The following is a 14,796-nucleotide window of genomic DNA, read 5'->3' as shown; positions in this document are numbered from 1 at the left end:
ACCATGACTATTTAAGTACAATTTTGTTTAAAAGGCTTATAAATTGCAAAAAAAAAAAAAATAGTTATTTCGATACCTTTTTGGTTTAAAGACTTGAAATGACTTGAAGCTCAAAGCAGACGACTTGGACTTGACTTGGACTTGAGGTCAAAGATTTGAGACTTACTTGAGAAAACAACACAATGACTTGGTCCAACCTCTGATAATGATTTAAATATTAAACATTTTAAGTTTTGTCATATGCAAGCTCTGTTTGTAGGCTCATGTGTATTCTATTGTAATGAGCATTTTTGTCTTAATTATCTTTTAAGCTGCATTGTGCAACCTGTATAACTCCACTGTAGATATGGAGATAAAGCAATAATATATGGAGACAGGTCTGTGGAGAGTCATACACAGTGGATATTCATGTTTTTACACAATGGAGGGCAGATTTAAGCATGTGCTGGCTAGTTAGGCTCAATGTTTTTTGTTACTCAACCTTCTCCATAATCTTCACTGATACTGGATGTCAAAGTCTTCTTGATTGTTGACAGTGGGTATCACATGACAGAAAATGATCCGCATAAAAGGATAAACACGAGTGAAAACGTGTTGACAGTGTTGAAAATGAGGATTGCAGTTGTTATTCTGAGTCTTCTGTCTCTGGGACATTGTGTTCCATTGGACAACTGTGAGACTCTGTTGAAACCAATACCTGTCAGCCATGATGAAGTAAGTAAACCTCTAAATCCTGAACATGTTTGATTTGTTTGAGCAAAGAGATGTCAATCAAGTCATATTCCACGGTTGTGTGTTCCAGATGCTTGCGAAGTGGCTGTACATTGGTGGGACGTCTGATCTCCCTGGAAGCAGGTCCTTGGCCCACCTGTTGACAAGCGTCTGGATCGAGGCCCGACCAACATCTCAGAGCAACATACTTGAGCTCATCCAAACTCAGAAAACGTAAGTGCATAACGTAAGTGGCATAGAGACAGGTCACTATCACAGCATATTTTAAAAGATGAAATACCTTTTTTCTGCAGATATGGACATTGCTCCACCTTAAAGTATAATGTCACTTTTGAAAACATACTTACTATTGGTAAGAGTATAACAGATTTTTACAATAAGTGCCAATCTATCGAACTATTTCACACTTACTACGGACATGTGAGTCTGTTGAGTGATGGGTATTTCTTGCAGAAAATCCATTTTATTTAAAAGAGGTGTATCTTCCAACTGATGAATGCTCTGATTGTCTGGCCATCTACGAAACAGTTACATCTGGGGATGACACTTTTAAAAGTCTGCTCCTTTTCAGTATGTGCAAACATCTCTAAAAGAATGTTGATAAAATGTTATTATTGTAAGTAATAATACTGTATTTTGTCAGGCAAAAGTACAACAGTGTCCCCTGCTGCTGTGGAGATGGTAAAGAAACAAGCTGATTGTCTGAAGATGCCTTCACTTTTAATGGTCAACCCAAATGAGGGTAAGATCTCTTGGTCTACAAAGAGAAAAAAATATGTTTTGCATTTCTAATCCTTGTATGTTTTCAGAAATGTGTCATGAGGACCCATCTCCTATAGAAGGATTACTAGCTCTCAATAAATATCTGGAGGCCAAAACTGGACACTATGTGGCAAAAGTCCTGGATTCTATTTTTGACCTTTTTATCAACTAACTGTTCAGCTTGTACTCAGGTTTCCACAATACACTGTGTAGTCATTTAATAAATGTCATAAACCCACAAATAAATTCTGGTATATTTTCTACTATATATATATATATATATATATATATATATATATATATATATATATATAGTATTTACTTGGTGTTTTGGTTCCGAGTCAAATCATTCAATCTTCATCAAATAATGTTTTTAAAGTTACCATTTGGCCAATTCTGCCTGTGGTATTCTCATGTAAAACCTGATGTTATCCATGTTACTCCTGTCTGACAGTGTTCCAGCTTCAGCCTGAGAGAAGACCAGCGAGCACAGGTGGGTCCAGGTGAGGAAGAACAGGTTTCACATTTACCTTCTCACTGGTTAAAAAAAATAAATAAAAAAAAAATAAGTACATTTACAGATGGTACCTTTAATGTGTATGGAAACTAAATATTGTGTTTTCTTCTCTTTTAGCTGTTATGCTCAATATTTTTGTAATTAAGAATAAATCAGCATTACAATAGCTGCCATTAAAATCTAGATTTGATTTGAACATTTTTACTTAATATCTAGGGACACAAATGAGTAATGTTTATGAAATATTAAAGTGTTACATACCCTCTAAAATAACTAATACTTATCTATTAGCATTTATTCCATTATAAGTGTGTTTCATTGCTCAAAAATACCTTGAAAAATTGTGAGCAGAGTACATTCCAACTTGTAACCTGACCTTAATTTCGTCACCTTGTCTCCATGGAGATATAAGTTTTACACCATACTGTAAAACATTACAGGTAAAGCAAAAACATTTCCATGGAGACAAGCAGGTGGAGAGCCCCCCACAATAATTGTTACATAGTGCACCTTTAAATCAACAGCATGCACAGCTCAGTGGAAGAGTAGCATATACCATACAACTTGAATTCAAGTCAAATCTTCTAAGTTTTGCTCAAAAACTCATTCTGCTTCACCATTGCATTCGAATGTCCTATCAATACGATTATGTGGCAAAAACGTAGGAAAAGCAAGCATCACCCAGATGATATATGGATGAATTATATAATGGGTTGAGTTGTTTATGTCCTTGTAATGCTCCCCTTTTGGCTCTCTGAGCTGTTTGTACAACCTCATGGTCAGTGGCAACAGAAATCCAATATTATCAGCTGTTTAGTAACCATTATACATGTACACACTGCCCTGTGCGTGCTGTTAAAACTTTTTGTTGAGGAGGAGGTTAAGGTAAAGAGGAGGTGTACTGCTGTGGTCCTCAAACCTCTATATTACAGTCACTCTCTACCTGTGGGGCAAGTATCATTGTATTAAATACCACCTAAACTAAACGACTGAAAATAACAACTGAAACTGCCCAAGACATAATGACATTGACATTATGACCACCTGTATGTGCTATCAAGGGGTGGGGATCTGCTTGCATGGAGAAGTGATACATAATATACCACAGTGTGGCTAATTAATCCCAAAATAATATAAGTGTGTCTGCTATTCACAAAGTAGCCTACATGTGCAAACAGCAGAGCTTTTGCATATTCACTGAAACCTGCACTTTAGCCCAATCAATTGCACCATCACTAACTAAACAAGAGCCCTCACTTGTTCTCAGTGGTCCTTACTTGTTTTCAACAGATGTGATCCACCATGAGGCTACTACTGACTGCTGTGTCCATCCTCAGCCTTCTGTATGTTGGACATACAGCCCCTACCACCAACTGTGAAAGTCTAACACAGCAGATCAATATAGAAAGAGACCTGGTAAGTCAGACTATGTCCTGTGTTTTCTGAGCTGTTTACATTATCTAAATTGTGCTTGCAGCTGTTGGGGAAATGGATGTATATAGCAGAGACCACTACCATGCCAGGAATAACTGAACTGACCAAGACATTTGTGGAGAGTGTATATGTAAATGTCATTCCTTTGCCTGATGACAGAAGTCTGGAGTTTAAACAAACTCAAAGAACGTACGTAGCAAAATGGTGACTTATTCACAGTTTTTCTAAATTATTAAATTATAAATCTACTGTTGACAGCTTGGGTTCCTGCCTGACTATTTCATCCACAATACGTCTTGAGAACAACACTATGACAATAAGTATGTATTTAACAGTTAATGACTCAAAACTTTTTAAAAACTATAATATTGTTAATGGTGTCTTTGTCTGGCTACAGCTAAGCCTACCAAAGCTACTGACGTTTTGCTGACAACTAGCTGTCCTGACTGCCTGGTTGTAAAGGGCAATTTCTCATTAGGAACATCTTACTATGATACCCTTCAATTACTGAGTAAGAGCTACTTTTACATGGTGCAAAAATATTTATCTTAACGCTTTATTTAGAAATGTGTTTTGAGGCAGAAGACGAACGCTGAGTACTGCTGAACTGGATGAGTTTAAGAGACAGGCAGAATGTCTCTCACTGAAAGAACCAGCTATCATGGACCCACAGAAAGGTATCAGCAGTGGGAAAAAACATGCACATTCATATACTAGGCCCTAGACCCTCAACAGTTCACAGTGTACTGTGTGAGTCATGTGTGGGCCAGACTGAAAGCCCATTGAAATTATGTTTGCGTTCAACAGAACAGAACAAAACAAAACAAGTTAGGAGGTGTTATGTATTATATTAATACACAAGCACATTAACGGTATATGCACATGATATAAATATGATATGTAGTGTATTCTATATATGGGACCATTAATGTGATGCAAATATTTTCCCCTTAGAGCTCTGCGCAGAGAAAACGCTGACAGACAGCACTGACCTCACTGCTATGATGAACTCAGAGGTGGGCTCTCAGCTCTTGGGGGTCCTCGACTCCATCATCAACAGCCAGGGTGGTCTTACAGGCTTCATGAACAACATCTTTGAGAACCTGCCAATGCCAAATGGGGATTGAGAGGATGGGTGCCAAATGTAAAATAATAATACATAATATGACTTATGGTTCTGGTCATATGTTATTTTTTCATAATGCAATTGTCAATTCCAGATTAATTAAGATAATTAATACACTTATATGCAAGGCTGACAATAACCATCCTTACGTTACTGATTAAAAATTTACCTATTTCATTCATGCCTGTTTGAGTAATCTGGCATGTTGCAGCCACCTGGTAATGGAATATTTTTGGTCTACAAAAAATACTGAATGATGATCAATAATTTGATGCTTCTGATAAGACAGTAAGGCATAAAAGCATAAAGGCTTTGTAGTTTGCCTTAGCTGATCCACAAGTATTTGTTTCCACGGGATCCCCTTGTAATATATATATATATATATATATATATATATATATATATATATATATATATATATATATATATATATATATAAAACATACACCCATACAGTTTACAATCAAACTATTAAGTTACTGTTCAACAGAGCACAACAGAAATGCATTCTGCCGCTCTTAGCTGATTAGTTACAGTATTTGTTTGAAATGAAATAAAACGTGACCACTTATTTAGAGTCAAGAGTTACTGTCAGTAAAACATCTGTTTACCTAGATAACCACTTTCATTACTTCTGCTAACAATACGTAATTTTTCTCAGTCTACTCCATAAATAATTACATATTTTCAGCCTTGGAGTCACAAAAGAAACATGTATTTAGAGCAGGATGCCCATTGCCTTATTTATTGGTAGTTTACTGTACTGTGTAAGAGATATTTTGAATATATGGACATACAGTATCTTTCACTCATCTGACACAACAAAACATTTAGGAGAAATATAAAAAAGAACTAATTTCAGTTGTGAATTTCAACAACAGAAATATATGCAAACACTTATATTTGGTCTTAGTCATGGTTAGACTAAAACCATGCTGGTATCAAACCATTCTGCATTCTGACATGAATAAACAACATGCATGAGTGAAGTGTCAATGCGACAATGTGCGTACTTTTGACTGACCTCTCTCAAATTAAGAAATAACATGTTAATAATGAAGTGATGTTCCCAATGGTGTTTACCATGCAGACCTCTGAACATACCTGACAGTGACATTTTAATGCTACATTTTTAAAGGTTTCTACATCCTGAGAATTATTTGGAAAGTTAAACCAAGGGATTAATTATATTTAGCCTCTGATAATCGTTTTGTTGTGACTTAGTATCTAGTTTCTAATCTTTCAAGTTTAAGATATTAATTTGTTATTTGCCATACTATCTGCATCATTTACAAGTCAGATTCATATATCTTAAGAAATCTAAAACAACCTTCGCTTTATGGACTTTAGCTTAAACAGAGCAATAGTGGAAAACTCAAGCAGGCCATATAAAAAATTGTGGAAAAAAGCTAAAGTGTGCTTAAGTGTGGAACATAACCACACAATAGGAACCAATAATAATTATTTGAGGAATGAATGTCCGTTCACACAGCATATGACATATGAATAAACATGCAATAGAAATGAAAAGAACCCTGCAGTAGAGTATGAATGTGTGATTAATGTCTGATTGGCTTTTTGCTTCTTTTTTCTCTTTGTCAGACACTCCACAGTGATCAATCCATCACTAATAACTGCACCTCAGACAGTCAACAAAACTTTAAAAATCACTTGAATCTGTCACTGTTGGTTTCTGTCCAGTTTACATGTTGATCCAGGGCCTGAGCTCACACTCAGGACTGATTGTCATTCATTTGGGGTGATGCAGATATGCACAGATAAGGAAGGGGGATAAAAACATTTCTGGTTTAAAAAAAAGATGTCACTCCACTGTTGTGAAAAAGGAAGAATGCAATCTCTGTCCTTCTGCTGCAGAGCTAGTTACAGTAAAATTTTTTCTCAGCTCTTTTTTTCTTCAAGTTTCTTTACCAAAACCATTGTGTGGCGTACATTTCAAAGAACTGTAGATGTTAGGACAAAAGAGTAACATTCTTACAGTAATTTCCATAATGTGTAATTTTGTCAAATTAAAAATAAATCCAGTTGTTTGCAGAAGTCATAGCTTATGCGTTTGCAGTTCAAATAAGGCTGTAAAAAAAATCAATAGTGCTGCCCATAGCTGGTTGTTAGATGTTCTTTCACAGGCTGGTGCTGTTCACGTGTCTTGTCATTGTGCAAGTTCACAGAGCTCCTTTTAAAGTTCACTCCAAAACAATGGGGGTATGTACGGGGTTTGGGGGAAAAACAAAAATGTTTCATCAAAACGCTGTAAACAAACTGTTGGAGTGTTAAGGTAGAGCTGTTTTCAGAACAGGACAGCCTTCATAAACTGGGCAGCAGAGCAGGTGTGCGCTCATCTGGAGTCAGATTAGTCCGGTCTGAAGATGGGAATTTTCGGCAAGAACTCTATGAGTATTACCTGAAAAAGAGATAAAATATAATCTTGTGTCAATTATTACAATTTTGTTACACAATTACTATGACATTAATACCAACCACAGTAGGTGAACTACATGCATGGATGTCTGAAAACTGAAGATAAAATGCCACTAAAGAGCATACAAATGCAGCTAACACTTACACAAATGGTCTCTGTTCTTTTAGCCACCAATTTCTTATTCCCTAACATCATCAACACTTCTCTAATAGTTCTAATGGATTCAAATAAAATCACAACAGCTTACATCACTAATTCTGAAATATTAGGAAGAAATCTCTAAGCCTGCCTCATTACCAAAAAGTAATACTTTAGATCTTGCTTATAAATAATGTCATGGTTGAAGTTCAGTTATTAAGTAAATGTACAGAAGTGATGGGACAACAGATACTCAACTTACATATTCCATCATATTGTTTGTTTCACACTTCCTTTTGCTTAGTCTCCAGTGCAAACACAACTGCAAACAAAGAACAACAAACTGATTACAAATGGATCACAAATATTCATTCAAGGCTATCATGAATAGTTTACCTTATGATAAAGTCTGTTGTTCTCCCACTCCAAGAGCTTTTCTAAAGACCTTCTGGTCTAAAGGACAAAAATCACATCCATAATCAATATAAACATGAAACTGTATACATTGCATACATACATTGCATACACTGAATACATTGCAGTGACATTACACTGGGGGTGTTCTACTTCTATGTGTGTGGCAGAATATTTAGGTGTTACAGTGACACAGTGCAAACATTAGCAAACAGCCCACAAAGTTTTAAGATGTTTTAAGAAAAAATACTAAATCAATGGAAACAACACATTTTCAGGAGCCTGTGATCAATATCAGCATCCAGAACTTCAGACAGAGTAATGCTTACAGTTAGCATCACACCCCCAAGGAATGTTGATGACATTAGCTGAAAGGTTCCAAAATACTTTGAAATTTATAATGAGAAAATAATGTCAAAACACCAACCCTTTTACTCAGGCAGATGACTGGCCACAAGCTGAAGCCTAATGTGCAACAACAGCACAGGCAGCCACACAGCAGCCACCGCACATTTACAGGCAATGTTTTCTTCAGGCAGCTGTTCACGCGGTTGATACTGGCTTTGAATTCTTCTGGTGCCACCTAAACATACAGAATGAATGAAGTGCTTCATATCTCACTTTCTTGCACTTTCCCAAATGAAATTATAGCACAATTAAAAAAGCTTACCTTTCCTGTGAGTGCTGAGGGAAATTCTGCCTCAAATTTGTTACTAAGCCCAAATCTAAAATAAAAACAATAAAAAATTACTGAGATATTAATGGTATAATCAATAAACAAATCAAAAAACATACCTGGAGTTGTGTTTTGTTTCATTCACACATATGTGACACACAAACCCTGCATATTTAGGCTGAGTTCTTCTCTCAAATTAATAACACTCTGTTCCACTTACAGAAGAATCATTTGGATGATTTCAGCCCTGAAATTACCCACTTCGACTGAACAAAAGGTAAAAAGACTAACTTGAAAACTACCGCAACATGACATGGTGGAACAGAGGATTTCGAGCTTTAAAGATGAAGACAGGCTAATATTAAAAGAGTTACTCAAACATGTGTGAATGAAACAAAACACAACTCCAGGTCTGTTTTGAGGGGATAACATAGGCTGACCAGACGTCTTATTTTTCCCAGACATGTACTCCTGCTGGGACCCAAACAAAAAAGTCAGGAAGGAATTTCTACATTATCCCAAAATGTCTGGGATTTTCATTATCAATTGACAGCTTTGAGTGGGACACTTACCTTAGTTTTGGCAACAATCTTTGCTCATCTGATCACAGATGATCAAATGATAAATTAAGATTTTATTAAACTTCCATGGACACAATCACCGGCGCTGCTCCTGTACTGTGCGTCTAAACTACGCCTGCGCTCCGTGCGCTCTCCCTGAGACCGCTTCTTTGATCAGAAAATGCGCCTACATTTTTTTAGCTTCTGTGGGCTTCTGTGGAGATGTTGGCTACAGTAACGCTGTTCTTCACGTCTCAAACTCTACTTTTCTCCTTTTTAAAAAAATGAAAATCGACCCCATATCAGTGGAAATAGGTTCATAAATCCCAGCAAGAAAAGTTTGTAGCGTCGCGAAATCAGACGCACGTAACCGGAATAGTCTCACCCTCAGCAACAGTATTTCAGGATAAATGCAGGATAAATACAGGATAAATACAGGATAAAACATGTGTTCAGACGTCCTGATAAAGGCTAAAGTCTGTAGCGTTTGTCCTGCTCTGAATCACAGACTGAAGTCTCCTGTGTGTGAGAGTGACAGGAGCAGGGCCCTGTCAGAGCAGGGACAGGGGACACAGACACTGTCAGGAAAATAACCCATGATATTATTGAGCTATGGTTTAGTAGACCTCTAAAATACAATGAAATACAGTAAACTGTCCAAAATTCCCACACACATAATGCCATACATACTTTAGCAGAATTAAATTTAAACACCAATAGAGATCGCCGGACACAAGGTACAAACATCGCCAATTTATTCGTCCAGAACCCGGTGTCCTCTTTTTGATAACCCCAATCTGGTCACCTTAAAATAACAACATCATAAAATGGCTTAAAGCTCACAAGAGTCAATTTTGCGTAATAAAAGGACCTTTAAGGCATTAGGTAGCAATAGGCAATAAACACACACCAAAGTGAGAGATACTTTTCTCTTGGCCTTGTATTGTGTTTCAGTATTATAACAGATGCCCAAGATAAAGAAAGATTAGAACCATATGTTTCCCAAACCAAAGCTACATCTTGCTAAAGCCGCTCCTTGTCTTTTTGAAGAGTTACTTAGCTCGATGCTAACTTTAGCTGACTACGCTAGGTTACCACACTGGCTAACTCTGCTAGCAGAGGATGTTATGAGAAACACTTGGCAACAATGAAGACTGAGCATTTCTGACAGTTGTAAGGGTGTGTTTTGTAGTCGTTTGGGTGGATGCTTACACAGTGACATGCCCGGAACCGCGAACCACAACCGGGTCCGGAGAGTACTTCAAGAGCTGCTCCTCCGCGGCCCTGTCCTCGTCCTCTTCCTCCTCCTCCTCTTCATAGATCTCATCAAAGTCCTCCATCATCTCACGGTCCGGGGAAACCACCGGAGGGACTCGGGGTCGACAAGCAGCAAACCCTCGCCGCGTATAAGCACAAAGAAACCAGTGGGGGCAATAAAAAACGACTAAACCCAAAGGAATGTTACAGCTCACATCGTTCAGCGACACCGAGCAAAAACAAAACATCAACATCCGCCAGTGCAGCTGTACGACAGCGGAGGTGGACAGACCAGACGGCCATCAAAACTTCAAAATAAAACTATATAGACACAATTATTTATTGTCACCAGGCAACTTTAGGTCTCCACTCTCCGCCTTTTTGCTGATTTAACTTTAATCATAATTATGTGTGCTCACGTTCCCGTTTGCAAGAGCTCAAAATATTTAACATCCATAAGAAATTTTTATTTTTTTAATTGAAAGAGCTTACCGGAAATGAATTCATTTCCTGAAGTTCTTCCTCAAACCTGCGTCTGCTTAGGGACAGAAGTTTAATTATACATATTCTATTTTTGATGTATTTTCAATGAGTAATAGTGTAGTATATTCATAGTATATAAAATGATTTTACAAGTACTGAAGGAAGTGTCCCCTAAACTCACGAGTGGGATTCTTACAGTGATTTTAGCATCTTCTTTGTTATTTGGTGTGCAAGAATATTGCAACATAGGCATTACCCAAGGAATGTTTAGCGTCGGTGCCAGTGTTTTTGAAAATGGACATGTCCACAGACTTTTTCTTTACCCCTATCATCACAAGACTGGAGGCCAGCTTCTTCTCAGCATCATAGCGTTTGTGTTTCTCAGTGGGAGTTTGGAAAGGGGCTTCGGCACCGTTCGCTTTCTCAGCATGTTCTTTCTGTTATCTACCACCTCGGGATTAGCCTATGCGATTGTGGATCTTCTGCAAGGTAACACCAATCAGACTGAAGGATTGCTGCCAACAGCTCTTTCCTGCATGGCTTTAACCACAATGCACACAAAGATGACCAAAGGATTTTTATTCGGCGTCAGTTTCCCCACGATAGCTCTTCCTTGGTTGTTTTTAATCATCACCACCATTGTCATTCCAAATGCAGTTCTTCCTTGTAATATTATAGCTGTGTTTACAGGGTGGATGTATGGCAGAGGTTGGTTTTCATTGGTGCAAATGTCTGAATCCAAAGCTTCTGTACTGGAAAAAAATGCGCCTTTTAGGTTTTTGAGGATGGCCAGTCCTGCCCTATTTGTCCCTGCTTCTACAGAGGAGAGGAGGAAAGTTCTTCTTCCACAAATAAGTTCTGCACCACCAGGATCCTACCCAGTGCAAGCCTATGCCCCAGCCTCCAGTCTTGGCCCTCAGAACTATGGAGCTATGCCTTATGAGGGCTGGGCAAACTACAATAGTGCTATGGCCAATGCCTCAGTGACTCTTCATCCTCTTGGACAATCCCACGGACACTCTCACGCACACCATGGACACTACAGTGGATATAACCACAGCCACAGTTGCAACCATAGTCATAACTTGAGTAATTTGTCAAACAATGATCAGAAATAGATTGCTTTAACATTGTACCTCAATATTGCTACTGAAATGAATCGTATCGGGGGTTGATTTACAGTTTGTTGTTATAACCTATTGGCATTACATTCTTCTTAAAATGTTATAATTTGAGCTTTCAACATGTGCCCAGGGTTGTGTTTTAATTTGCAAGAGTGTTTTCTAAACCTCAGCTGCTGACTTTGCATCTTTGTTTTAAAATGTACAATTATATAGTTTTTAAATACCAAGAAAATTCCAAACATAATTACAGGTTTATCATAGCAGTTTAATTGGATTGTTTGTTAAGACAAATACAACAAACAAAAACAAAACATTGGTTGATACATAATAATAAGAGATCACAACCTCAACTTTCTCATTTGAAACAGTGATGCCAATATTCACACCAAAACATATTCATTCTTCCCATGTATCTCCATAAATGTTCTTCTTGGCTGTAACACATTGAACAGAGAAATTACAATTACAATCAAACAGCTTGTTCAATTTTTAAATGGTAGCTTACCTTCTGTTTTAGGCCTTTCTGACTCCCTTTGTGGCGTTGGTTTCAAGAGGGTCTCTGCTTTCTGAGTTAGTGTGACTTCATAGTTCTCTCGATTTTTAAGTCTTAAATCCTCATACAAGATGGGTTTCTGTCTGGGCTCTTCTTCGTCCAAATATGACTGATCTAAATTGTAATAATTCAAAGTAAACATTACCATTAATCAATTTAATACATTAGTCAATTTCATGAGTTTACCTGACACACTCAGGTCGTCTTCTTGCTTCTCGAGCATGGGTGGCTCTGGGCTGTACCCATATCCATAGTCTCTGTTCGGAGCAGGGATCTGACTTTGGGAGTCTGACTGGAACATATTTTCTGATGGAATCATTGAAGTGTCACCCATCTCGGACTGAGGGCCTTTTGAACTGTGGATAAATAAAATAAAATAAAATCACAACAAACGTCATATACATTCCACAACACATTTCTGTACTTACTATTGCACAGTTTGTCCTGCTCGCTGTCGTAGTGCCTCACCCAAGGGTGAATTTTCCAGTCTTTTAAATTTTTCTTGGCAAGTTTTCATGTAAGACATTTTTCCAGCCAAGTAGCCACAGAAACCAGCAACTAGAGAAACAAATATTAGTTGCTTTTTGTTGAGGGTAAGCTTTAAATAGTTTTGAAGAATTAAGATAAACTTTTGTTTGTGAATATCTGCACACCCTTAGCCAAAACAATGAGTACAAATGTTACAACTACATTTACATAAGTATTTTATAAACACATAAAACTATTTAAATACAGTACGAATACAAACACAATACTCACAGACAACTTTTGGAAGAGACCCAAACCTTGGTGACGCAGACAAAGATCCTAAACATGTGAAGAGACAATTTAGACAAATGTACACTTACTATAATGTTCTGTTATTAACACTTACCTCTTGCAACAAGGGCTTGAGTGATGGCCATGCTGACCACAGAGAAAGGCACGGCTGTGAAGAGAGCACATTTAAATAAATATCCATGTCCCAGTCATATTGGCAGTAACTGCATGCGAAAAACTTACACCTGTACCAGAAGCTCTCCTGGTTGCACTCTCTAAACACCTTCCTCTCTTCCTCTGTGGGGATGTAATCCATCCCAACAGCACCCTAAAAACACACACAACTCTGCATCAGTGCTTATTTAGAAGCGTGTACTGCCTGTCACTGCAAAGACAGTCATGCTGCATGACACACATGGGGTCAACAACAGTTCTCCTGAAGTTAGCTAACACATTAGCATCCTGCAGGTAAAACAGCTGCTTACCGGGGCTGCTCTTCGCTGCCGCTCATCTGTGTAGCCTGGGCCCGGGTTCGCCATGTCTGTGATGTTAGATTTACCTCTGCTTTCACACTGTTTCAACTAATACACATAAGATAGGGGCAGCAGACGGCTCTTTGCACAATGTCATAGCGCCATGAAGCACCAGCAAAAGATGATATAACCCGGAAACTAATGTTGTGTTCAGCGCAGTAAAATCACGAGTAAAATAAAATAAAATAACTTCCCCACAAACTGTGTTGATTTAACTTAAATACATCTTTTACATAATACTACATTCCGTTTTGACTCAAAACAGTGAGGGGTGCATTAATTACGTGCTACAAGTATTGGTTTATTTTATTTTGAAAATTTTCACGTAATATGTTGTTAAAGAGCGCCTTCACGTGGTGTGTATGTCATCTTCCTGCCTTAGCTGGCAGTAAAATAGTCTAGTCTAAAATAGTCTCTCATTATTATCTGACCAAATACTATTCTCAGATGAAAAAGTAGATTACAATAAGAGCAAAATATAGGCTGAAGAAAAATGTGGAGAGAATCTATGGATATAATAAATACTTATAAAGTAGCCTTAAAGTTGGCGTGCCAGGAAACATAGGATTTCTACTACCTATTTACAAAACCAGTTTGCCAGAGCTTGTGTCAAGGAGACACATCCAGTACTATTTAGTGGATTACACCTCTGCTTTTGTTCCATTGTGGAAATATGTCACATGAAAACCCCTGACCAAAAATCAATAGGCCTATGTAAAATGTATTTTTAGACCTCAGAGAAGCAGCTAGAGTACTGCCAAAAAGCTTCTAAAAAAGTAACTCACTTTGACTAATTAAATAAAAAAAATAAAATTAAACAATAATAATAAATAAATAAAAAGAAATAGACAAAATATTTGTAGCCTATATAATAATAATTAGAACAATAAAACAGGCAACAAAGCACATGATAGTCCTAACACAAAAAAAAGTCTAAATATTTTAAAGTTAATTCAAGTAAAGTAATATATCAAAGCCAAGTGTAGTTAATTCATTGATACTGAGAGACACTGGCCAATGGGAGGCCACAAGAGAATCAATAAATTGCTTCAAAATCACAGATCTCACTGTGCCAGTAGTACAAGCTCAGTGAATGAAAACATCAGCCTGGAAACTACCATTAAGTCTCTGCGAGTGGAAGGTCCCCGGATTCACTGAAAAGATCACTGAAGGACTAAACATCTATCTGTATTTTTATTTTATTTTTTTATTAATTTAGAATCACATTTGAGATTACTTCTGTTAGGGTTACCGTCTTCAGCATGGATTGGATTGCAACACAACTTTCCAA

The 14,796-nt window shown here is 37.4% G+C and overlaps 5 protein-coding genes across 5 annotated transcripts; 3 read left to right on the top strand and 2 right to left on the bottom strand.

The window, feature by feature from the left end:
* The first annotated feature begins 541 nt into the window (after positions 1 to 541).
* On the top strand, positions 542 to 1,728 carry LOC110172662 (uncharacterized). Its single transcript, XM_020938569.2, has 6 exons — positions 542 to 714; positions 803 to 945; positions 1,026 to 1,084; positions 1,186 to 1,302; positions 1,376 to 1,474; positions 1,542 to 1,728. Exons 1-6 carry the CDS (start codon positions 547 to 549, stop codon positions 1,664 to 1,666), a joined length of 711 nt encoding a protein of 236 aa, XP_020794228.2. The 5' UTR covers positions 542 to 546; the 3' UTR covers positions 1,667 to 1,728.
* Positions 1,729 to 3,296: 1,568 nt separating this feature from the next.
* LOC110172650 (uncharacterized) lies at positions 3,297 to 4,577 on the top strand. Its single transcript, XM_020938557.2, has 6 exons — positions 3,297 to 3,427; positions 3,489 to 3,634; positions 3,704 to 3,765; positions 3,843 to 3,956; positions 4,024 to 4,122; positions 4,400 to 4,577. Exons 1-6 carry the CDS (start codon positions 3,314 to 3,316, stop codon positions 4,570 to 4,572), a joined length of 708 nt encoding a protein of 235 aa, XP_020794216.1. The 5' UTR covers positions 3,297 to 3,313; the 3' UTR covers positions 4,573 to 4,577.
* A 711-nt stretch (positions 4,578 to 5,288) lies between these two features.
* On the bottom strand, positions 5,289 to 10,316 carry LOC110172606 (cysteine-rich hydrophobic domain 2). The gene is made up of 6 exons (XM_020938497.2): positions 10,009 to 10,316; positions 8,231 to 8,285; positions 7,988 to 8,143; positions 7,543 to 7,599; positions 7,409 to 7,468; positions 5,289 to 6,990 (listed from the first exon to the last, which is right to left on the bottom strand). The coding sequence occupies exons 1-6, from the start codon at positions 10,305 to 10,307 to the stop codon at positions 6,940 to 6,942; spliced, it is 678 nt and encodes a 225-aa protein (XP_020794156.2). The 5' UTR covers positions 10,308 to 10,316; the 3' UTR covers positions 5,289 to 6,939.
* Positions 10,317 to 10,563: 247 nt separating this feature from the next.
* On the top strand, positions 10,564 to 12,373 carry rhbdd2 (rhomboid domain containing 2). The gene has a single exon (XM_020938512.2). The coding sequence runs from the start codon at positions 10,677 to 10,679 to the stop codon at positions 11,652 to 11,654; it is 978 nt and encodes a 325-aa protein (XP_020794171.1). The 5' UTR covers positions 10,564 to 10,676; the 3' UTR covers positions 11,655 to 12,373.
* LOC110172616 (OCIA domain-containing protein 1) lies at positions 11,905 to 13,661 on the bottom strand. Its single transcript, XM_020938513.2, has 8 exons — positions 13,458 to 13,661; positions 13,216 to 13,300; positions 13,088 to 13,141; positions 12,973 to 13,020; positions 12,642 to 12,771; positions 12,400 to 12,569; positions 12,166 to 12,327; positions 11,905 to 12,094 (listed from the first exon to the last, which is right to left on the bottom strand). Exons 1-8 carry the CDS (start codon positions 13,509 to 13,511, stop codon positions 12,057 to 12,059), a joined length of 741 nt encoding a protein of 246 aa, XP_020794172.1. The 5' UTR covers positions 13,512 to 13,661; the 3' UTR covers positions 11,905 to 12,056.
* Between the last annotated feature and the right edge of the window lie 1,135 nt (positions 13,662 to 14,796).

Source organism: Boleophthalmus pectinirostris, unplaced genomic scaffold, assembly GCF_026225935.1.
Source record: "Boleophthalmus pectinirostris isolate CB_2022bp ecotype Guang Dong unplaced genomic scaffold, ASM2622593v1 HiC_scaffold_22, whole genome shotgun sequence".
In the NCBI taxonomy this organism is placed as follows: domain Eukaryota; kingdom Metazoa; phylum Chordata; class Actinopteri; order Gobiiformes; family Gobiidae; genus Boleophthalmus; species Boleophthalmus pectinirostris.
The sequence above is the reverse complement of the archived record's forward strand: the minus strand, read 5'-3'. Positions and strand labels throughout refer to the sequence as shown.